This window comes from Hyla sarda, chromosome 3 (genome assembly GCF_029499605.1).
Source record: "Hyla sarda isolate aHylSar1 chromosome 3, aHylSar1.hap1, whole genome shotgun sequence".
Classification (NCBI taxonomy): Eukaryota; Metazoa; Chordata; class Amphibia; order Anura; family Hylidae; genus Hyla; species Hyla sarda.
This window is the reverse complement of record NC_079191.1, coordinates 348,560,074-348,582,813: the sequence shown is the minus strand read 5'-3', so window position 1 is coordinate 348,582,813 and position 22,740 is coordinate 348,560,074. Positions and strand designations below refer to the sequence as shown.

The following is a 22,740-nucleotide window of genomic DNA, read 5'->3' as shown; positions in this document are numbered from 1 at the left end:
AAACACCAGTTGATGGGAATTGGGGATGACTGTGTGAGTTTTAGCAGTGAGGGAGCATAATATGAACTGTGCAAAAGGATGGAGACTGTCTCTTCAGCAGCTTAGGGAATATAGGTGGATTAGATGTCAGCAATATGATGCTACTGAAGCCATGCCTATTCTTGCTGCTCTGAGAAGGAGCACATAGGGGGTAACAGTGTGCAATGTGTGTAGTGTCCCTGCAGCCACCTTTTCAGTTTCTCTTTTAACCCCTTAAGGACACATGACGTACCGGTACTTCATGTGTCCGCTCCCGATCTATAACGCGGGGCCAAGGCGTGGCCCCGCGTCATAGCGGGTCGGCCGGGACCCGTGGCTAATAGCGCGCGACATTGATCGCGGTGCCGCGCGCTATTAACCCTTTAGACGCGGCGTTCAAAGTTGAACGCCGCGTCTAAAGTGAAAGCATGCCGGTTAGCTCAGGGAGCTGTTCGGGATAGCCGCGGCGAAATCGCGGCATCCCGAATAGCTTACAGGACAGCTGGAGGATCCCTACCTGCCTCCTCGCTGTCCGATCGCTGAATGACTGCTCAGTGCCTGAGATCCAGGCATGAGCAGTCAAGCGGCAGAATCATCATCTCATAGGAAACCAGTGATCAATGTAAAAGATCAGTGTGTGCAGTGTTATAGGTCCCTATGGGAAAAAAAAATGAATAAAGATCATTTAACCCCTTCCCTATTAAAAGTTTGAATTTTTATAATTCGGACATTTCTGCAAGTGGCCATACCATATATGTTTATTTTTATTTACACTGTGTTTTTTTTTTTTTATGGTAAAAGGGGGGTGCCCTTTTACCATAAAAAAAAAAAAACACAGTGTAAATAAAAATAAACATATATGGTATGGCCACTTGCAGAAATGTCCGAATTATAAAAATATATTGTAAATTAAACCGCATGGTCAATGGCGTACCCGCAAAAAAATTCCAAAGTCCAAAATAGTGCATTTTTGGCCACTTTTTATATCAATAAGTCCTATCAATGCAAAAATGGTACTTCAGATCACAGCGCAAAAAATGAGCCCTCATACCGCCCCATACGCGGAAAAAGAAAAAAGTTATAGGGGTCAGAAGATGACAATTTTAAACGTATACTTTTTCCTGCATGTAGTTATGATCTTTTCAAGAAGTACGACAAAATCAAACCTATATAATTAGGGTATCATTTTAATCGGACCTACAGAATAAACATAAGGTGTCATTTTTACTGAAAAATGCACTACGTAGAAACGGAAGCCCCCAAAATTTACAAAAGGCGTATTTTTTTCAATTTTTGTCTCACACTGATTTATTTTTTCCGTTTCGCCGTAGATTTTTGGGCAAAATGACTGATGTCATTACAAAGTTGAATTGGTGGCGCAAAAAATAAGCCATCATATGGATTTTTAGGTGTAAAATTGAAAGAGTTTAGATTTTTTAAAGGCAAGGAGCAAAAAACGAAAATGCAAAAACGGAAAAACCCTCGGTCCTTAAATGGGCACTGTCACCAACTTTATTTTTTTATATGTTGTAGTACTTATGTACTACAACATATCTCTAATATACTTTTATTATTATTATTTTTTTTATTAAAATAGTTACATTTACATTTGAAAACCGGCCACTAGGGGTCTCCCTCCTAGTGGCCGGCTGCAGCCTGGCGTGACGTCACGCCTGAAAAAGGACCGATGTGGCCGGGCATCGGTCCTTTTTCATTCAGCCTGCGCTCGCTCCCTGCCTGTCAATCAGACAGGCAGGGAGCGAGCGCATTGGCTCCCCGGCCACTGGCTGGGAGGCCACTCCTCCCGCTCATCGCCGCCGCTGTGAGGTGGTTTTTTGCTCCCCCGTAGATCCATGCGTCCGCTCCTCCCCCAGCTCTCTGAAGATTTCCGAAGCTAGAGCTGGGGGATGGCAGAGCAAGGGGAGGGAGGAGGTTTACGCCCCCTCCCTCATCTCCCCTCCCTGAGCTCGGCTGGACGCAGATCTCTACGGCACGCCCCCTCCCTCATCTCCCCGAGCTGAGGACGTAAATCTCCACGGCAGGTCCCCTCCCTCACCGCCTCGCCGCCGCCGCCACTGTCCCTTCAGGCCCGCTGCCGGACTCTGCAGTAAGTGTAATTTTGGGGGGGGGGGGGGTGTTGTGATGGAGGGAACTGGGCATGGCGGGGGAGACGCAGGGGACGGGCTAGCGCCGCATGTAACCAATAGTTTATCTACACAGGATGCCTCCAGCTGTTTCAATACTACAACTCCCAGCATGCCCTGACAGCCAATAGATGTCAGGGTAAGCTGGGAGTTGTAGTGATGAAACAGCTGGAGGCACCATGTGTAGATAAACTAAGGGCCGAAGTGTTGTCCCCAGCAGGCATCAGTGATGTGCCTGCTGGGGAAGTCTGCCTGGTAGTGAGCACACTGCCAGGCAGACAAAAAGCTTTTTTAATATAGTAAAAATAAAAATTTAAAGCACGGAGGGGGTTAGGGATAGATGTGCAATAGGCAGGGACAGAAAAAAAAAATAGGATGGTGGGAGCTACCCTTTAAGGGGTTAAGAGATGGGAAATAAGGGACCATGTTACAATACCATAGTGCTTCTTGATTTGAGTGTCGTGTTAAAGGGGTAAAAAGGAAACATAAAAAAGCCTCTACTCAGCTGCCTATGATTTCCTGCTGGTGCTGTGGTGTGATACTGGCACTGTGGTGAATGGCGGGACCACTGTTGTTGCGGTGCGAGTGGTGGGATCTGATGTTATTAATCCTGGGTGGTCGGATGGGATTAACCCCCTATGTGTTTGTGACGCCAGTGTGGTTTTTGGGTTCCGGAACACCACGTGCCTGGATTCTCCACTATCCCACGGGCTAGTAGTGAATAAAGAGTCCACAACCAGTTACGGGTAAACGGAGGCTTTACTGAATAGAAGACAGGTGTAATTATCTACACAGCTATGGCCAGAATTCCCAGAGAGGTGGCCAGTACCCAGAGGACCTCGCAGCTTGCTGGACCAATACATGTAATAAACTTTACTCTGACTTGTAATTAGACTTGACGTGACTATGTGCAGGACTTGACTAGATGTAGTGAGAGCAGACATAGACTTGCAGACTTACTGGAGAGTTGTAGCTTTGGGGCCTCCAGATGCTGAACACTTGTCCTGAGATCTCTGGTAGCTGCTTTAGCAAAGACTTAGATGTTACAGCTATGAGCACTTAACTCAAAGAGAGTGATGGTACAAGATAGTGAATTGTAATGGCCACCCCTTTATATGGTGGTGGTGGTGGTGGGGGGGCGGGGGTTGCGCTGGACTAAAGCCCATTGGTCATGCTGTGGGTCATAGGTTAAAGCTGGTGCTCTCTGGGAGTACATGTTACAACAAATCATTTAACTGCATAACATAACATGTGACAGGCTTACTCACAGGTCCTTGAGACCTCCACAGGGCCTGTATACTATCTAGACTTAAGGATCCTCTCTGTACTTCTAAAGGAACATACACACGTTTATTAAACCAACAGGAGAACAAGGGGAGCCCCCAGGTCGCTGAGGGACTCAACCTAACAGGGCCTACAGGTAGTACAGGAACGTGTACCTGTACTGGGACATCACAGTGCCATTCTCTGCTGTCAGTTCTTCCTGTTCTCTGTCTTGACACATAGGGAGCGCCATCTTTGGTCACTGCTTTCATTTCTCCTATTCTGTTAACTAAAAGCTGAGCTCTGATTTGTTGCTATGGGTAGACAGTACTGAAACTATCTATCCTCTCTAAGATGCCTCAGTGATGTTCTAATTTTTTCATTTCTGACCCCTCATCTCAGAACATATTTATTTCTCGTTTTGGCTCCATTGGGGAACACAGAGATCGTGGGTATATGCTGCTGCCACTAGGAGACTAACACTAGGCAACAAAAGAAAGTTGTCCCCTCCCAGCAGGATATACCCCACCTACAGACTCTGAGCTATCAGTTTTAGCTTAGTGTCCATAGAAGGCAGACACAGGTCTGGCGTTCTCCAGACCTGGTCGTTTATTTTCTTATTTTTTTTAGTTTAGGGACATGTATTTTGATTTTCTCTTTCTTTTACTTCTCTCTTTTTAGGTGGGGTCTCAGGAGCATAGTGCTCACTGTTTTCCCATTTCTAAAGAAGGGGCACAGGCATCGAGTTATGCACTGTCAAGCCCTTCTCACCACCGGTCAGCACCTGGGGTTGTACCTTTGGGTCCGGGTCCCCCTACCTTCCCTGCTTGTCTTGCTGTGTCAGCCCGTCATGTAAGCTGGCTGAAGACTTCAATAGGTAAGTTTTCCCAGGACAAGGTGAGTATACCTTTTATAGTTCGGAACACGGGGTTTCATGATGGCCGTGACCATGGTCTATTCGTGGCGCTCAGCTCCGCCCACTTCTCACTGGCCAGCATTTCGGCAGGGATTCCGGCCTTATAGTATTTCAGCACGCGCACTGGGGGATTATTACCTTTCTATCGGCTGTGGGGGTCCAGGCTGGTGCTGGCCCTGCCCCCCCCTTCTTATTAGGTTATCTCTCTCTTTCCAGGTCTGCGTACCAGGTCAGTTTTGCCTCCATCTAATGCTGCCTCCACCCGCTCCCATTCTCCTGGGTAACTGGAAGATGAGGCGTCAGGTTCTGCCTCTCGTCCATAGGACCGAGCCAGCATGTCCGACATGGACCCAGCTCCAGAAGTTTCCTTCCTCGCCTAAAATATTCAGCTCTCATACTGAATTTGACATCTTACTGGAAACTGCATGGAAGTATCCAGACAAACGCTTTCAGGGGACTGAGAAAGTTTGGGCACAGTTTCCCTTTGCCCAGGACCTCCTTGCAAAATGGACTTCGCCGCCGGCTGTGGATCCTCCAGTTTTCTGCCTGTTGAATTCGACTACTCTACCTTTGGTGGATGCTGCGTCCTTTAACCCCTTCCCACTATAGGACGTATGCATCCGTTCAAGCATCCGACATGTTCGCGCAATTGGACGTATGCATACATCTTAGCGATCTCCGACACTGCCGCAGGCAGCGCAGGAGATCGGCGACGGGACCCAGCTGTTAATCACAGCTGGAGTCCCGCCGCAGCTGCCGGAGCCGCGACCGCGCCGGTCCCGGCAGCATTAACCCCCTAGATGCCGTGATCAATCCTGATCATGGCATCTATGGTGTTGACAGGGGGAGCGCTCTCCCCCAATTCACCAATGGCGGCGCCAAGATACGATCGCGGGTTGCCGTTGGTTGCTATGGCAGCAGGAGGTCGGATCATGACCTCCTGTATACCTGCTACGGAAGCCTGTGAGATCCAGTGGATCGCACAGGCTGTACAGTGTGCAGCTCATCAGGTCATACTGTGCTGTGGTACAAATGTATTGCAGCATAGTATAACCTGTAAAAAGTGTAAAAAAATTAAATAAAAAGTTCTTCAATAAAAGTATGAAGTGTAAAAAAAATTAAATAATCAAAAACACAAATCATATACACAATAGGTATTGCCACGTCTGTAATGACGTGTACTATAAAACTATAATGTAAATTATCCCTCACGGTGAACGCCTTAAAAAAAAAAACATAACAAAAAAGCGCACAATTTGTCAATTTTGGTACAAATAGCAGAATAAAAAAAAGATCAAAATGTAGCACATAGCACAAAAAATGATACCACTAAAAAGTACAGCTTGTTCCGTAAAAAATAAGCCCTTACTCAATGGCGTCGGACGAAAAATTAAAAAAAAGTTACGGCTGTTGGAAAATGAATGGCAGAAAAAGAATTTCTCTATCGGCTCCATTGGGGGACACAGACTCTGGGTATATGCTGCTGTCTCTAGGAGGTTGACACTATGGTAACCAAAAAGTCTGCTCCTCCCAGCAGGATATACCCGCCTCCAGGCCACTGAGCAATTCAGTTTTTGCTTAGTGTCTTAAGGAGGTGGACATGGTCTGGTTTTCTCCAGACCAAGTCTCATATTTTTTTATTTTATTAGGTTTAGGGAATGTGTTAGTTCTTTATTCCTTTTTATTTCTGTTTTCAGGTGGGGACTCAGGAACGCAATGTTTCCCAATTGCGAGAGGTGACGGGCATCTTGGATGTACTGTTAACCCCCTCTCGCCAACGGTCAGCGCTTGGGGTTGTACCTCATGGGTCCGGGTCCCTCTACCTCCCTGTTCACCTCGCTATGAGCTTGGCTTGCCGCAGGTAAAAAGGCTGACTGAAGACTACAGTCTGAAGACTTTTATGTAAGTTCTTCAGCATGAGGTGAGTATCTTTTTTCCCTAGGTCTTGTAACAGCTGGAGACCCTCTGTTTGTGTCCCTATCCTGCAGAAGCTGGGGCTGGCCTGAGTTTTCTTATTTCCCTGCAGGGGGTTTATTTTTTATTATTGGGGGAGCAGTGGCTACAGTAGAGGCACAGCAAGGGGGCACTTTATTAAGTGTGTGTGTAGTAAGGGGGCACTTTATTAAGTGTGTGTGCTTTATAGCACACGCGCAGCAGGCTTCTCCATGCACTTCGCCCGCTCCGTCCCCGGGCGCACAGAACTCACTGCAGGGGGCGTGTGCGCTCGGGGTTCGGAGCGGGCGCCATTACAGCATGAGTCCAGTGGTATCCTTCGGCGGCATGGCGGACGTTTGCTCCGCCCACCTTGCCGCATAAACGCCTCGGTAGGCCACCAATCAGCTCGGTGCGTGCGCTGGGGCCGTGCAGGGGCCAATCACAGAGCTCCTTGCCCTGACCCAGCCTCTTCCTTCTACTGGCCGGCGTCTCTTCTCTCTACCCTCAGCACGGTGCAGAGTTCGCCTCACAGCAGCTGCCTTGGGACACAGACTTGGGTGAGACAGTTTTTTGTCATGTCCGTGCCCAGAACTGTTCCTCCCTCTAAGCAGATTCCTGGAATATTAGTTACCCATTACGCTTGTAAAAACTGTTCTGCAAAAATGCCAGGTTCTGCTGAACCCACTTGTTCTGCCTGCTCCCCCAGACCCCCCTGCTATTTCTAACCCAGGTGCCCCCTCAGACCTGGTGGGTTAGGCTGCCCCTCCAGCCTGGGTTTCCTCCCTCTCCCAGTCTATATCTGACTTGGCACAGGTCTCCTGTTCTGTGGTGACTGCCTTGGAGAGGTCTACCCTTCACCGGCCCTCTAGAAGGTCCCGTTCCCCTTCTCCCTACGCTTCGCATAAGCGTAATAGGCGTGTCTCCTCTGACTCGTCCCCCGAGTCTTCTGGTAGACACGGGCGTTCCTCTCGCAGGTCTCGCCCGACCACTTCTTCAGGCCACACACGTCTCTCTTCCAGAGGACGTTCCCGTGGTCGCCACTCTGGCTCTCCTGGGCCACGTACCAGGTCGAAGTCTCCCTCTTCCAGGGCCGCCTCCACTCGTTCGCACTCTCCTGGAGAGCTAGCGGCCGAGGGTTCTGATTCGGCATCCGATTCGGAGGACCGTTTGGATTCAGTCGACACGGTGAACTCATTGGTTATGGCCATTAGAGACACCTTTAACCTAGAGGACCCAGGAACTTCGGACGCAGCTCCAGAAGTATCCTTTCATCGTGCCCGACCGGCACCCAAGGTGTTCAGCTCTCACGCTGAATTTGAGGCCATTCTAGAATCCGCCTGGAAGCACCCTGAGAAGAAGTTTCAGGGACTGAAGAAAGTCCAAGTGCGATATCCTTTCGCCAAGGACCTTGTCTCCAAAGTGACTTCCTCACTCTAAAGCTACTACTTTGCCGCTGGCGGATGCAGCTGCCTTCAAGGATCCTGCAGACAAAAAGGTTGAGTCGTTAGCGAAGTATGCCTTTGAAGCAGCGGGTTCTTCCCTGCTTCCTGCCTTCACCTCCACCTGGGTGTCTAAGGCCCTCTCGGTTTGGCATTCCCAACTCCGTCAGGGCATTCTTTTAGGTTCTCCCCCGGAAGAACTGTCTGCTCTGGCCCTCCAATGTTCTAAATCTGGAGATTTCCTGTGTTCCGCTCGCTGCACTGCCTTTTACACTGGTAATCTGGTGGCCCTCCGTCGTTCCATTTGGCTTAAAACTTGGAACGCGGACGCTGCATCTAAGAAATCTCTCACCAAGATTCCTTTTACTTGCTCCCGACTTTTTGGCAAGCGCCTGGATGAGATTATCTCTGAGGCGACAGGGGGCAAGAGCTCTTTATTACCTCAAAACAAGTCTAGCACTTCCTTCCGCAGGAAGTCTTCTTTTTGGTCCTTTCAGTCATCTGGCCCTTCTAAAGGGTCCAGCCAAGCGCCTCCACGGGACAAGAAGGTCCCCTTTTTCAAGGCGCGTCCCTCTTGGAAGTCGGACACCAACCGTCCCGACCATTTTGCGGCCAAATGGGGCAACTGCAAACCCACTTCTGCATGAAGGGACGCCCCACCCTCAGCTTTTTCTCGGGTGGGAGGTCGCCTCTTGCTTTTTCGAGACGTTTGGACCACGCACATTCAGGACTCCTGGGTCAGGGATGTGGTATCCAATGGATACCGGATAGAATTTACCTCCCTTCCGAGGGATCGTTTTTTTTCCAGTCCCGTGCTTCCTGGTCTCCTTCGCTTGCGAGGGAATTTCGGGAGGCTCTTCAGTCCCTTATCATCCAGGGTATTATTGTCCCAGTTCCTTCAAGGGAACGCTTTCGGGTTTTTTATTCCAAACTTTTCGTGGTCCCCAAGAAAACGGTTCTGTGTGGCCAATCTTGGATCTCAAACGTCTCAACCAACATCTTCTGATCTGCCATTTCCAAATGGAATCTCTCCGTTCTGTGGTGGCATCTATGGATCAAGGGGAGTTTCTTTCCTCGGTGGACATCAAGGATGCCTACCTTCATGTTCCAATTTTTCCCGGACACCAGCGGTACCTCCGCTTTGCGGTTCCGGAAGGTCATTATCAATTTGTGGCTCTCCCCTTCGGTCTGGCCACAGCGCCACGAGTCTTTACCAAGATTCTGGCGCCTGTGGTAGCTCTGTTACGGTCAAGAGGGGTCTCAGTGATACCCTACTTGGACGACCTTCTCATCAAAGCCCCCACCAGGCCCTGGAGAATGTGAGCCTCACTCTTCAGACCTTATGTCGCTTCGGGTGGTTGGTCAACAGAGACAAGTCGGTTCTCTCCCCCCACCCAGTCTCTGGTATTCTTAGGAATTCAGTTCGACTTGGACTCGGCTCGGATTCGCCTTCCACCGGACAAATGTCTGGCCCTCTTGTCGGGAGTCCGCTCCCTCCGGACACCATCCCCGGTCTCCATCCGTACTTGCATGGAAGTCCTAGGTCGGATGGTGGCAGCCATGCAGGCCGTGCCCTTTGCCCAGTTTAATTACCGTCCTCTTCAGCTGGCGATTCTTTCACGATGGGACAGGTCCCCTCTCTTTCGATCACAGGATTCTTCTTCCGCTTCGGACTCTGCGGTCTCTGCGCTGGTGGCTCCGCTCCCCTCTTCTTCATAGGGGCGTTCGTACCTCCCCCTCCACTGGCAGGTGGTCATGACGGACACCAGCCTGTCGGGCTGGGGGGGGGGGGGTGTTTTCAGGAATCAGACGGTTCAGGGTCTCTGGCCTCCTCAAGTAGCCCTTCTTTCCATAAACGTTCTGGAACTGAGGGCGATTTTATCTGTGTCTGAAGCATTGGGAGTCCCTGCTTCTGGGTCACCCTGTCCGTGTCCAGTAGGACAATGCCACGGCCGTGGCATACATCAATCGGCAGGGTGGCACTCGCAGCTCAGCGGCCATGTCCGAGGTGTCAAAGATCCTCCTCTGGGCGGAACGAGTGGTTCCAGCCATTTTGGCGATTCACATTCCGGGAGTTGTCAATTGGGAAGCGGACTTCCTCAGTCGGTCCTCAGCCGACCCCGGAGAGTGGTCTCTTCTTCCGGAGGTGTTCGCGCAGGTCTGCGACCTCTGGGGGACCCCGGACGTGGATCTCTTTGCGTCTCGACACAACCGGAAAGTTCTGAAGTTTGTGTCAAGACAAGGGATCCCCTGGCTCTAGCCGCGGATGCCTTAGTAATTCCGTGGTCTGGCTTTGTCCTGCCCTTCCTGTTCCCTTCTCTCCCTCTCCTTCCCAGGGTTCTGAGGAAGCTCAAGGCGGAAGGAGTCCCTGCCATTCTGGTGGCTCCAGACTGGCCTCGAAGGGCATGGTACGCCGACGTGGTCTGGCTTCTGGACGACATTCCGTTCCGCCTTCCTCTTCGTCCAGACCTACTGTCACAGGGTCCCCTTTGCCACCCCAATTTACAGTCGCTGCATTTGATGGCGTGGCGGTTGAGACCACGGTTCTAAGGGCCCGCGGCTTCTTTTCCCAGGTAATTCGCACCATGCTTAGGGCTCGCAAGCCCTCCTCTGCGAAAATTTACCACCGTACCTGGCGGTCTTACTTTTGTTGGTGCGAAGCTCAATCTTTTTCTCCAGTTACGTTTTCCGTGCCCCGTCTCCTTTCCTTTTTACAGTCAGGGTTGGAATTAGGGCTTGCTCTCAGTTCCCTTAAGGGTCAGGTTTCGGCCCTTTCTATTCTTTTTCAGCGTCCTCTGGCTTCCAATTCTCATGTCTGGACCTTCCTCCAAGGTGTGGCACATGCGGCCCCTCCTTACCGGTCCCCTTCTCCCCTTTGGGACTTGAACTGAGTTCTAGGCGCTCTCCAGGGCGCACCTTTTGAACCCCTTAGGGAGGTTCCCCTTCGCCTCCTTTCCTGGAAAGTGGCTTTTCTTATAGCTATTATAGCTATTACCTCTGATCTGGCAGCTCTCTCCTGCCATTCCCCTTTCCTGATAATTCATCAGGACAAGGTTGTTTTCCGACCAGATCCGTCCTTCTTGCCTAAAGTCTTTTCGGCCTTTCATCTCAACGAGGACATCGTCCTTCCGTCCTTTTGTCCCGCTCCTTCTCATCCCAGGGAGTGCCTGCTTCACAAATTGGATGTGGTTCGAGCGGTTCAGACTTATCTTTCCGTCACATCTTCCTTTCATCAGTGCGATTCTTTTTTCATTCTTACGGAAGGCCGTCGGAAGGGACAGCCTGCTTCTAAGGCCACCATTTCTCGGTGGATGCGATGTGCTATTTCGGAAGCTTACCGCTGCAAGGGGAGGACCCCACCTTTCAGGGTTCTGGCTCATTCCACCCGCTCTGTGGGAGCATCCTGGGCTCTCCAAAACAAGGCCTCGGCGTTGCAGATCTGTAAAGCGGCCACTTGGTCGTCTTTACACACTTTTTCAAAATTCTATCAGGTTCATACCTTCGCATCGGCTGATGCCACTCTAGGCCGTAAGGTGTTGCAGGCGGCGGTGGTACAGCTGACTGCCTGATCTTTCTTCTTCTCTGCCCACCCAAGGGACGGCTTTGGTACGTCCCAGAGTCTGTGTCCCCCAATGGAGCCGATAGAGAGAAGGAGATTTTTTTTAGACTTACTGTAAAATCTCTTTCTCGAAGGATCCATTGGGGGACACAGCTTCCGCCCCTTTTTTCTGGTGTTCCTTTTCGTTATCTGTCCGAGGGAGTGTTCATTTATTGTTTCTTTGGGTTCTCGGACAGTTCATGTTTTTTTTCCTTTGACCTGTCGGTCTCCTCCTATTGCTCTGAGACGAAACTGAATTGCTCAGTGGCCTGGAGGCGGGTATATCCTGCGGGGAGGAGCCGACTTTTTGGTTACCATAGTGTCAACCTCCTAGAGACAGCAGCATATACCCAGAATCTGTGTCCCCCAATGGATCCTTCGAGAGAGATTTTTTACAGGAAGTCTAAAAAATCTCCTTTTTGCTCAGAAAAGGAAAAAGAACATAGAAAGCTATATAAAATGGGTATCGCCATAATCGTACTGACCCACAGAATAAATATAACGTCACTTTTACAGCACAGTGTACACCATAAAAAAATTAATAAACACCAGAAATTTTCCAGTTTTTCACAATATTTTGAAGTTTTTCACAAAAAATGCTGCATGTGTCAACAAAAATGCACCTCTTAAATAAAGTACAATATGTCACGAAGAAACAATCTCAGAATCGCTCTGTTCAGAAAATGCATTCTAAAGTGTTTACCATTTAAAGAGATACATGTAAATTTTAAAAAGAGCTACTAAAGGTAAGAGCTCCCTATTACCGCTGAACAATTCTCGCCGTACCGATTCCCCCAGGGAAATCGACCTCCTTTCGGTCCTTTGGCTCAGGTCGGGCAGCCAGACAGGTGCCCTCACAGGATAAGAAGACCCCTTCCTTCAAGTCTCGTCCCCCCCCTGGAAGTCGGATAACCGTTCCAGCCATTTTACAGCCAAGTTGGGCACCTGTAAGCCTCCCTCCGCCTGAAGGGACACCCCGACCCAAACACTCTTTTCGGGTGGGAGGTAGTCTATTCCTGTTCCGGGACGTTTGGTCTGCCCACGTGCAGGACTCTTGGGTCCGAGATGTTGTTTCTGACAGCTATCGGATCAAGTTTGCTTCCTTCCCAAGGGATCGCTTTTTTGGATCCAGCCCTCATCGCTCTCCTTCTTTAGCGGTGGCCTTTGGGGTCACACTTTGGACCCTTTTTGCTCAGGGAGTGATCGCCCCAGTTCCTTCCAAGGAGCGTTTTTGGGGTTCTATTCCAACCTGTTCGTCGTCTCCAAGAAAGGGGCATCCATGGATCAGTGGGAGTTTCTTTCCTCGGTGGATATCCGAGACACTTACCTTCACATCCCCATTTTTCCGGCACATCAGTGCTATCTCTGCTTCGCCGTTCCGGTGGGCCATTTACAGTTTGGGGCCCTTCCTTTTGGCCTAGCCATGGCCCCAAGGTCCTGGTGACAGTGATAGCTATCCTGCGAGCCCGGGGTTGTCCTTGATCCCCCTACCTTGTCTTCAGGGACCGGACAGTCCAGGGCCTTTGGTTCTCCCAGGAAGCTCTCCTCCCCATCAACATTATGGAACTTCGGGCAATTTATCTTAGCTTACTTCAATGGGAGCACCTTTTTCAGGACCGTCCAGTTCGTGTCCAGTCGGACAACTCCACGGCTGTGGCATGTGTCAATCGCCAGGGCAGCACCCGCAGTCCTGCAGCGATGGCCGAGGGAATCCAGGATCCTTCTTTGGGCGGGACTCAGTTCCCTCCATCTCGGCGATTCACATTCCAGGAGTGGAAAATTGGGAGGCGGACTTCCTCAGTCGCTCCTCGGCCGACCCCCACAATTGTTCTCTTCATCCAGAAGCGTTGGCGGAGATCTGCAACCTCTGGGGCACTCCGGATGTGGACCTCTTTGCGTCCCGCCACAACTAGAAAGTTCCTTGCTTTGTCGCGAAGTCCCAATATCCTCTGTCCTTAGCCGTAGACGCCCTAGTGATTCCCTGGTCACACTTCGTCCTTCCCAGGGTCCTGAGGAAGCTCAAAGCAGAGGGCGTTCCGGCCATTCTCGTTGCTCCGGACTGGCCCAGGCGAGCCTGGTACGCCGATGTGGTTCGACCAGTGGCACTCGTTTACAAAATTTTACCAGGTGCATACCTTGGCATCCACTGATGCTGGTATGGGTGACAAGGTGTTGCAGGTGGCTGTGGCCTAGCCTTCCACCTGAGCTACTTGAGTTTCTTCCCACCCCGGGGACGGCTTTTGGTACGTCCCACGGTCTGTGTCCCCCAGTGGAGCTGAACGAGAAAAGTAGATTGTAAAATCTTTCTTTGAGGATCCATGGGGGGGGGGGGGTTCGGGGGGTGTGCTTGGTTCGGTTAACTGTCCGAGGGTTGGTTTGGTAAATTTTTGTCTGTGGTTTTCTCGGACAATTATCTTTACCTGTCTGCCCTCTCCTACTGCTTTGGGACTAAACTGATAGCTCAGAGTCTGTAGGCAGGGTATATCCTGCTGGGAGGGGCTGACTTTCTTTTGTTGCCTAGTGGCAGCCTCCTAGTGGCAGCATATACTTCTGATCCTCCGAAAAAGAGATTTACAGTAAGCATAAAAATGTACTTTTTTTTTTTTCTATAAATGCTCCTGTGTCTCCAGTAGGATCTTTTATTTTTGGCGCTTGGTATGTTAACTGATAAAGTGGCATTTAGGGAGTTTGCACAGCTAAGTATTTTATGGATGTGAACCTGATCTGCTGTGTCAACGTTTAGTCCAGCTGCTCTACCATCACTTTTTATCATAAATTACAGTAGATAGATATAGGCGGTATAGTGATAGTGTTGATTAGACATAATAGTAAGTAAATGCTTTTGTCAAAAGAACTGCCTCATTGTGTGAAATGAGGGGGTCAATGAGTCCATGAGGATGGACATGACAAGACCTTCTGGGGAGATAACAGAAACTCAGGACATCTCAGGCTTGTCCATCTCATGATGGTGATCTAGATTCTGAGGAAATGAAACCGTAATGTTGCTCTATCCCTAATATGCCCCTGCTCTTTTCCTTATCACTTAGTAAGGTAATATTTAATACATATGGTCATACTCTATATGTATTTCATCCAGCAGTAGTGCTGTAATCATCAGTGCAGAAAAATTAAGATAATGGGAAATGGAGAAGGGCTCCAAACACTTTATATAGAATCCATCTCCTGCAGTGTGTAGACAAGTACTGAGCTGAGTGCTTCTCTCCACTTATTCTAGTGATCAGTCTCAGCATTCAGACTTCGACCTATCAAAACTTTTCACTTGTCAAAAATGTTTTTTAATGACAGTTTAACACTTGAAATAACTTTTTTGGGTATTCCACTTTAAGAAAATGTTATTCTTTGTATAATGTAAAGTTACCCAATATATCTCTGTTTAAAAATGACATTGGGACTCTGACTGGAAAATTTTTGCCATGTCTCTTGTCAAACGTATGTTAATGTCACAGTCACGCTGCTGAATTGTATATTGGAGATATTCTCATTATACAAAGAAAAACATTTCATACTCTGAAAACCTGAGTAAGACTTGTCTGGGAGTTATTTTAGGGAGATATGTGTAGCCTTCAATAGGTCCCCTTTCTAATTTCAGTTTGAAAATACATTTATGAAATTATAATTTCTCTTATACCAGTACGAAATCTTGTTTTCAGCATATTTATGGGTTTATATGTTAATACATTCTTTACTCCAGAGAATGAATTTTTGGTTTTCTTATATTTCTTAGCATTGGATTAAACTGTGCTCTGGGAGCTGTTGATATGAGGCCATTTATTGAAGCCATTGGGAAATGTACAACCTCCTATGTTATCTGTTATCCAAATGCAGGTAAATATTTATTTGTTGTATACTGATAATCTGTTTATTTTTGGCTGTAGTGAATATTGGTATAATAGTTGAATTTTTAGCAGGGGCCGCAGCACTTACCGTATTTATCGGGGTATACCACGCACCGGCCTATAACAGGCACCCTCATTTTACCAAGGATATTTGGGTAAAAAAAGTTTTTTACCCACATATCCATGGTAAAATGAGGGTGTGTGTGTGCGCGTGTATACACCGATACACCCCCAGGAAAGGCAGGGGGAGAGAGGCCGTCGCTGCCGGCTTCTCTCCCCCTGCCTTTCCTGGGGTCTAGAGCCCTGCTGCCGGCCCTTCTCTCCCCCTGGCTATCGGTGCCGCTGCCCGTTCTGTCCCCCTGACTATCGGTGCCGGCGCCCCATTGCCGGCGCCGATAGACTGACGTCATGCGCCGCGCCGTTCAGCGCATAGCAACGACGTAGGGGACCCGGCAACAGGTAATTATGCCACCGAGGATGGGGGGAGGCAACGGGGCAGTGGCGCCGGCAATGGGTGCTGCTGCCCCTTCTATCCCCCTGGCTGTCGGCGCCGCTTCTCTCCCCCTGGCTATCGGCGCCGGCAATGGGGCGCCGGCACCGATAGTCAGGGGGACAGAACGGGCAGCGGCGCCGATAGCCAGGGGAGAGAAGGGCCGGCAGCAGGGCTCTAGACCCCAGGAAAGGCAGGGGGAGAGAAGCGGACAGCGACGGCCTCTCTCCCCCTGCCTTTCCTGGGGGTGTATCGGCGTATAACAGGCACATATACTTTAGGCTAAACATTTTAGCCTAAAAAGTGCGTGTTATACGCCGATAAATATGGTATATGATTGAAACAGCCATTTCATGCTTTCAGTGCTAGAAATCATTGAAGGGGCTGTGGAGGTGGTACAAGTTCTACTGCTCCTTTAAACAGAGCCCACTGATGTTGATGGCCATTTCTGAGGATAGCCTTTTAAATCTGGTTTTTGGTAAATTTAAAGCATTACTGTTGATTGGAAAAACTTTTAACATGTTTCCAGACATGTCAAAAGTTTAGACCCCCTCCAATCACCATGTAAAGTTAGAGCCAGGTGAAGTGTGTGGAAGCGCGCGCCTCCCTCCACTCTGTCACCCAAACCTAACTCATTCACATGCAGTGAATGAGTCGGGTAGTGAAGAGCGAGTTGTTACTCGAAATCACTGCGGGTCTCATGATTGAGTGCGATTTAAACTTTTGACATGTCCAGACAATATCTCAAAGTTTTTCCAGATTGCTGTCACTCTTTAGGTACTGGCGTCTTTTTGGTACCCCAGCACACCTACATTGTCAACCCACGAAATACAATTTAAATATAAAACAAATACAATGAAACTTCTTTTTTATACATTTAGGTCTCCCAAACACCTTTGGTGGTTATGATGAGACGCCAGAAGTGACAGCTAAGCACATTAAGGTAAACTGCTTTGCTGTTCGTAGTGCTTGAATGATGTGCTATATGTGACTTTTTGTTGTCGGAAGTAACAGTTTGGAAGTTGAGGGCACGGTCACACATGCTGTATTTTACTGCATATTTGCTGTGTATTTTCCTACCCATTAAGGCAAATGGGTAGCAAAATTAGCTGTGTATTTTGCTACCCTTTGACCTCAATGGGTAGGAAAATACACAGCTGCAGTTGCGCAGCAAAATATGGTACATGTCTTTAAGTTGTGTTAAGTAATTCTGCCATAGATTGGTCACTTTAGTTATTTTGTATTATACTCCTTTGTTGCTGGGGAAATAAAATAGATGAGCCTTCCCTTTTAAGTGTGTTTTTTAATGTGTTTTATTGTTATTATTATTATATTTTTTTTCTTTCTGACAGTACAAAATAATGTTCATTTCATTTTTAGGATTTTGCTATGGATGGTATGGTGAATATTGTTGGTGGCTGCTGTGGAACTACCCCAGCACATATCAGGTAAAACGATAGAAAATCTAGCTTTTCTTTTTAACGTTTCTTTTTAGTATGTTAGTAGTGAGAATTCTTCCTATTTATTATTTATATTTCTGCTTTATTAGAGAAATTGCAGAAGCAGTGAAGCATTGCAAGCCAAGGGTTCCTCCCTCTACTGTATTTGATGGCTACATGGTGCTTGCTGGTATGTACAGAATTATTCACTATTCTCAAAAACCTTGTGGACTGTGATGAAATGTTGTGTAGGTTCTGAATACTGAGCATAAATACTGCTATGTGTTCTACATTATTGTCAGAGGATATTGTTTTGACAGGGTGTACAATGGTATGTACAGTACACTTCTTTCATTGCAGTAAAAGATCACACACACAGTGCCCCTAGTCACCGGTGTTCAGTATATATACTGCATACACTGGATATTTAGCACAGTTGATGGTACTTCTGAACATTGCCAAGTGCTGAACTTTGCAATGTTTGGAAAATCCATAGCTAGTGAATGGTGGTCGGTGGTCAAACGTGTGCTCCAAAACTCAAGTTTACCTCAGTTTTTGTCATCGTGGTAGTCACAGTGGTCAGACCCTCACCAATCCATTGTCGCCTTCTCTGTGTATAGGGGATAACTTTTTAATCTTGGAATAGAGTTTAGTCTTCCCTCTTGTTTACATTTTGAAGAGATGCCTGTGTCAAAAGTGAAACTCTTTTGGAGGAACTTTGGGAAGTTGCGTACATAGCTATTACTTAGCGGTTTTCTTATTAAAGGGAACAGCAGCCTATTTTCAGTTGTTGTCACTTATTGCTGATATATGCTGTATAGTAAGTTAGGAGAGCTTTCCTTTTAAAGCACGCATTACAGGCCAGCATTGCCAGACAGAAGGGGAGCAGATTCTCTTCATGCCGCTTCCCCTGCCCACCTGTTAGACTGTAAAGCTTGTAGTGTCATTCAAAGTCCCCATAACTTACTATTCATATCAACGAAAGTGACAGACTGCTGAGAACAGCAGCATATCTAACCTGACAGGTTACCTTTATATTGGTAACATTAGTCAGGCGCTTAATTTTATGTAACGCTATGTATGGAGAAGCAGGGGATTTGGGATATGGAAAACTAGTAATTGATTCTACGTTTCAAAAGTTTTTATTGAAGTTTGTACATATCAATAAGGAGCATTGTATTACATAATGCAACACATAAAATACAAAATACAAGGCTTAATACAGATTAAAGAAAAGCCAGAGACCATAAAGCCAAGAAGGCTGCACTCCGCCACTACCTCCCGCTTCGATGTCAGCATACACTCGGTTTGACACATCTGCCCAACCACGGAGGGAGTGGCTGCCCCTCGAAACACATGGTCAAGTAAGCCAGTAAAAAGAAACATAACAGAACTAAAAACATCAAAGGTGGTGTTCAAATATATCAGACAAGTAAATGAAAAGCATGTCCATAAACTTGTTACACTATAGGTGTGACTTTCTTCTGGATCCTAAGGCTACAGATTAATACCCTTCTAGCATTTCCAAACTCTAAACACTGTATAGCGATGTAGTATTGAGTGCTACCAATTAACCCCCTACTCCCTCTTTTTAAATCCCCTGGGAAGTCCGCATCCCCTATCTGCCAATTAGTGTCTCCCCACATCTCCCCACACCCCGGTAAGGGGAGGGGGAAGCAGAGATGAAGAGACCAACAATCCCTCTTGTAGAGCCGTGTTGGTTTATGCTGGCCCACCCCTAGATGTAAAGACAATCCACGCTTCCCATGTCACCCTATGGGCAGGAAAATTACCCTGACCTGTCGCCCAGACCTCCTCCAAGGTGCAGACATGTGTAATCATAGTCACAAGATCCTACAACCGGGGGGGTTGTGTTTCTCCAGTTACGAGTAATTAAGATCTTTGGCAAAACCAGAATTTTACAGAAAAGGACTCTTACAAAGGGAGGGAAATCTTGCATGTCAATTAGTAATAAAGCTGTCTGAGGGGTAAGTTGGACAGGTTCCCCTATTATGTCACTCAACAAACTCCCTACCTCTTTCCAGTATTGTGCAAGTTTCGGGCACGCCCATAACACATGCAATAGAGTACCTCTCTGAGAACAATCCGTCCAACACCTATCCGAGCTTAAGGGGTACATAACATGGAGTCGAGCTGGAGTGTAGTACCACCGAAGATGTGTTTTGACTACTGCTTCTACATGGGAGACAGCTTTTAAGGACTTTGAGACCAGTTTAAATGCCCCATTCCACTTCTCAACAGGCAGCTCCAGGTTCAACTCCAAATCCCACGCCCTCATATACGGTGTCTTCCCCAGTGGACCACTAGAGGACAAGTCCTCGTATAAGGGTTTGAGCCCTTTAAGCTGTTTAGAGAAATATTCCACCAAACTAAGGCTCATCGGCGGAACAATTCGGCATGCTTCAACTAAAAAACTTTTAATACGTAGATATGGGAATATTAGTTGAGTAGGAAGGCCAAATTTAGCTTTTAGATCTGAATATTGCCACAACTGGTCATTCTCATATAGATCTGACACTCGAAGAATACCCCTGTCTACCCACTTCTTCACATCAAGATCTTCCACCACCAAGGAAAGTATGGAAAATGGGGCCATTTTATTCCCAGTAAATGAAGTGTCAGTCCTAATCTGTTGTGCATAGGCGTAACATTGTTGAGCTGCAGTCGTAAACAAAGATTTCCTAGGTGAGGTGGGAACTCGCCAGGCGTGTAAGAATATTATACTTCGGGGGTCATGTATAGACGCCAAGAAGCACTCAATTTGTACCCAGTGAACATCAGTTCTCCTTTCCCAACATGGTCTCAATAGGGAAATAATCGTATCTGTGTGGTATCTGCGTAGGTCAGGAATCCCCAAACCTCCCATCTTCCTATGTTTAGTAGCCACGCAATACGGAGTTCCTGGCTTCTTATTGGCCCATATGAAGGACGATACTGGAGTACGCACCGTGGTGAAAAAGGATAGAGGAGGCTTAATGGGTAGAGTGCGGAATAGATATAGCAACTTAGGGAGAACTGACATTTTAAATGCAGCTATTCTGCCTAGCCATGAGATTTCTACTTTGCCAATGGATTGTAAGTCACTCTCCAGGACTTTGAAATACGGGACATCGTTAGTTAAGTGTAGGGATCGTGCATGGGAGGTTAGGGAGATGCCTAAATATTTGATATGATGTTGTTGCCAGTCTAGAGGATAACGGAGCTTTAAATCATTTAACAACTGAGGGGGTAAATTTAGGGGTAGGACCTGGGATTTTAGTTCATTCAGCTTATAATAAGATGTAAGACCAAATTTATGTAATAATGACAGTGCAGCCGGAAGGGACACCGCAGGGTTAGACAGGGACAAGATGATATCATCCGCATATAAGGAGACTACATGGTCTACATGTCCAACCTTGATGCCAGTTATGGTATCTGCCTCCCTCATCGCCTGTGCCAATGGTTCTAAAGAGATTATAAAGAGTAAGGGGGACAAAGGGCACCCCTGTCGGGTCCCATTGGACAGGCCAAAAGGGTCAGATAGGGTCCCATTAGTGAAGACTTGGGCAGAAGGGTGCGAATATAGTGCTCTAATGGCCTTAACTATGTCGCCCTGAAACCCTAGTTTACCCAGGACTGCGAACGCATAGTCCCAGTGAAGGCGATCAAACACCTTTTCGGCGTCTAACGCTACCATGACAGCCGGCAAGGTATAGTGATTAGCATATTGTATTAGATTAAGTACTCTCCGAGAGTTATCAGACGACTGGCGTCCTACAACAAACCCTGTTTGGTCTTGGTTGATTAGACTAGGCAATATATTAGCTAAACGTTTTGCAATTAATTTGGCATACATCTTTGCATCACAGTTTAGCAAAGATATGGGCCTAAAGTTTTGGGGGACGTCCGGCTCCTTCTCAGCTTTAGGAAGAGTTACAATAAGAGCCCTCTGGTTTTCTTCTGGAAAGGACCCAGACATTATCGCTAACGTAAAAAACGATAACATGGGGGCACGCAGAATAGGGGCAAATTTCTTAAAGTATTCGTTGGTGAGCCCATCTTGTCCTGGTGATTTACCAGATGGGAGGGAACGTATCCCATTATCAAGTTCCATCAACATGATGGGCTCATTTAGTCTGTTAAGTTGGGTGGATGTGAGCTTTGGCAAGTTGACAGATGTTAAAAACGCATTAATGGTATCCTCAGAAGGCTGAGGCGTGGATCCATCAGAAGCCAAGTTGTATAAAGACACACAGAATTTTTGAAACCTATTCGCCATTGCTTTAGGGTCTACCAGTTTCCCTTTTTTATCACTATCCCATAGGAATGGAATAGTGGATTTAAGCTGTTTAGCCTTAATGCGTGACGCTAAGAGTTTCCCAGCCCTGTCAGAACAAGCATAAAAGGTCGCTTTCATTTTCCTGGCTTTTCGTTCATAGTCTACAAATAATCGCTCTCTAAGAGTGCGCCTCAGATCCTTAAGGTTACTTGCCAGCAATTCAGACGGGGAAGTTTTATTAAGGCCCTCACATCTATACATGTCATCTAACAAATTAGTAATCTCTACCCTCTGAGTCTTCTTAAGTTGGGCACCTAGCTTGATGAAAGTCCCTCGTATAAATGCCTTGTGGGCATTCCACACAGAGAACATGTTAGTCTTCGAGTTGTCATGAACCCGGAAATACTCCTCCAGGTCCCTGTTAACTACTTTAGAGAAATCCGGATGGTTTATTATATATTGATTAGCCCTCCACAAATATGTGAGCGGGAGCCTGTCACTCTCTTTTAGGGTCAGAGCAATAGCGGCATGGTCAGACCACTTAATTAAGTCTATGGACGATGACATAGCATCAAGCAACACACTCCTGTCCACCAGAAACATGTCGAGTCTAGCATAGCTATTGTGGGCCGCTGAGTGAAAAGTAAAATCTTTTTCAGAGGGATGGTGCGCCCTCCACACATCATGCAGGTCTGAGGACAATAATACGTCTTTTATATTTGAGGGCCTAAGATGCGACCCCCTGTGCAGTCCCATTCCCTGTCCACCACTGCATTAATGTCTCCGCAGAGAATAACTCTTCCTTGGCGAAGTCTGTCAATTCTAGATAGTACTTTGCGTAGAAACCTCTCCTGACCCCTGTTAGGGGCATACACAGAGGCCAATGTGTAGAAAACATTATTTAAAAAACCCACCACTATAACATATCTACCTTGTGAATCTGTTACTACCTCTTTAAGCTGAAATGCAATAGTATGCTTAATGGCAATCATCACCCCTCTAGTTTTACTGTTCGCATGTGCCTGAAATATGTGAGGGTAAAACCTGTTACACAGTCTGTGTGAATCTTTCTTAATTAAATGCGTCTCCTGCGCACACAATACATCACTCCTTAACTGCTTTGCTTCATTCCACAAATAATTCCTCTTTTGTGGGCTATTAAGCCCATTAACATTAATGGATGAAAAACAGATTACCATAGTAAATCCCCAGTATTGCTATATACGAAGAGTATAATGAATACCATACAGAAAGACACATCTCAGGATCCATGCTGGAGTAAGGCAGTCCACCTAAAACAGAACAAAAAAAAACAGAAAACAACAACAGGTATGTGCCAACAAAAAAGAGAAAAACCAG

General features: G+C 47.3%; 1 protein-coding gene across 1 annotated transcript in view; it reads left to right on the top strand.

Moving 5' to 3' along the window:
• Nucleotides 1-22,740, top strand: part of MTR (5-methyltetrahydrofolate-homocysteine methyltransferase) — a 110,007-nt gene that overhangs the window by 26,003 nt on the left and 61,264 nt on the right. The window contains exons 9-12 of the mRNA XM_056567527.1: nucleotides 15,059-15,159; nucleotides 16,542-16,603; nucleotides 17,041-17,108; nucleotides 17,210-17,289. Coding sequence (XP_056423502.1) covers nucleotides 15,059-15,159; nucleotides 16,542-16,603; nucleotides 17,041-17,108; nucleotides 17,210-17,289 — 311 coding nt within the window. The remainder of the gene's footprint in view (nucleotides 1-15,058; nucleotides 15,160-16,541; nucleotides 16,604-17,040; nucleotides 17,109-17,209; nucleotides 17,290-22,740) is intronic.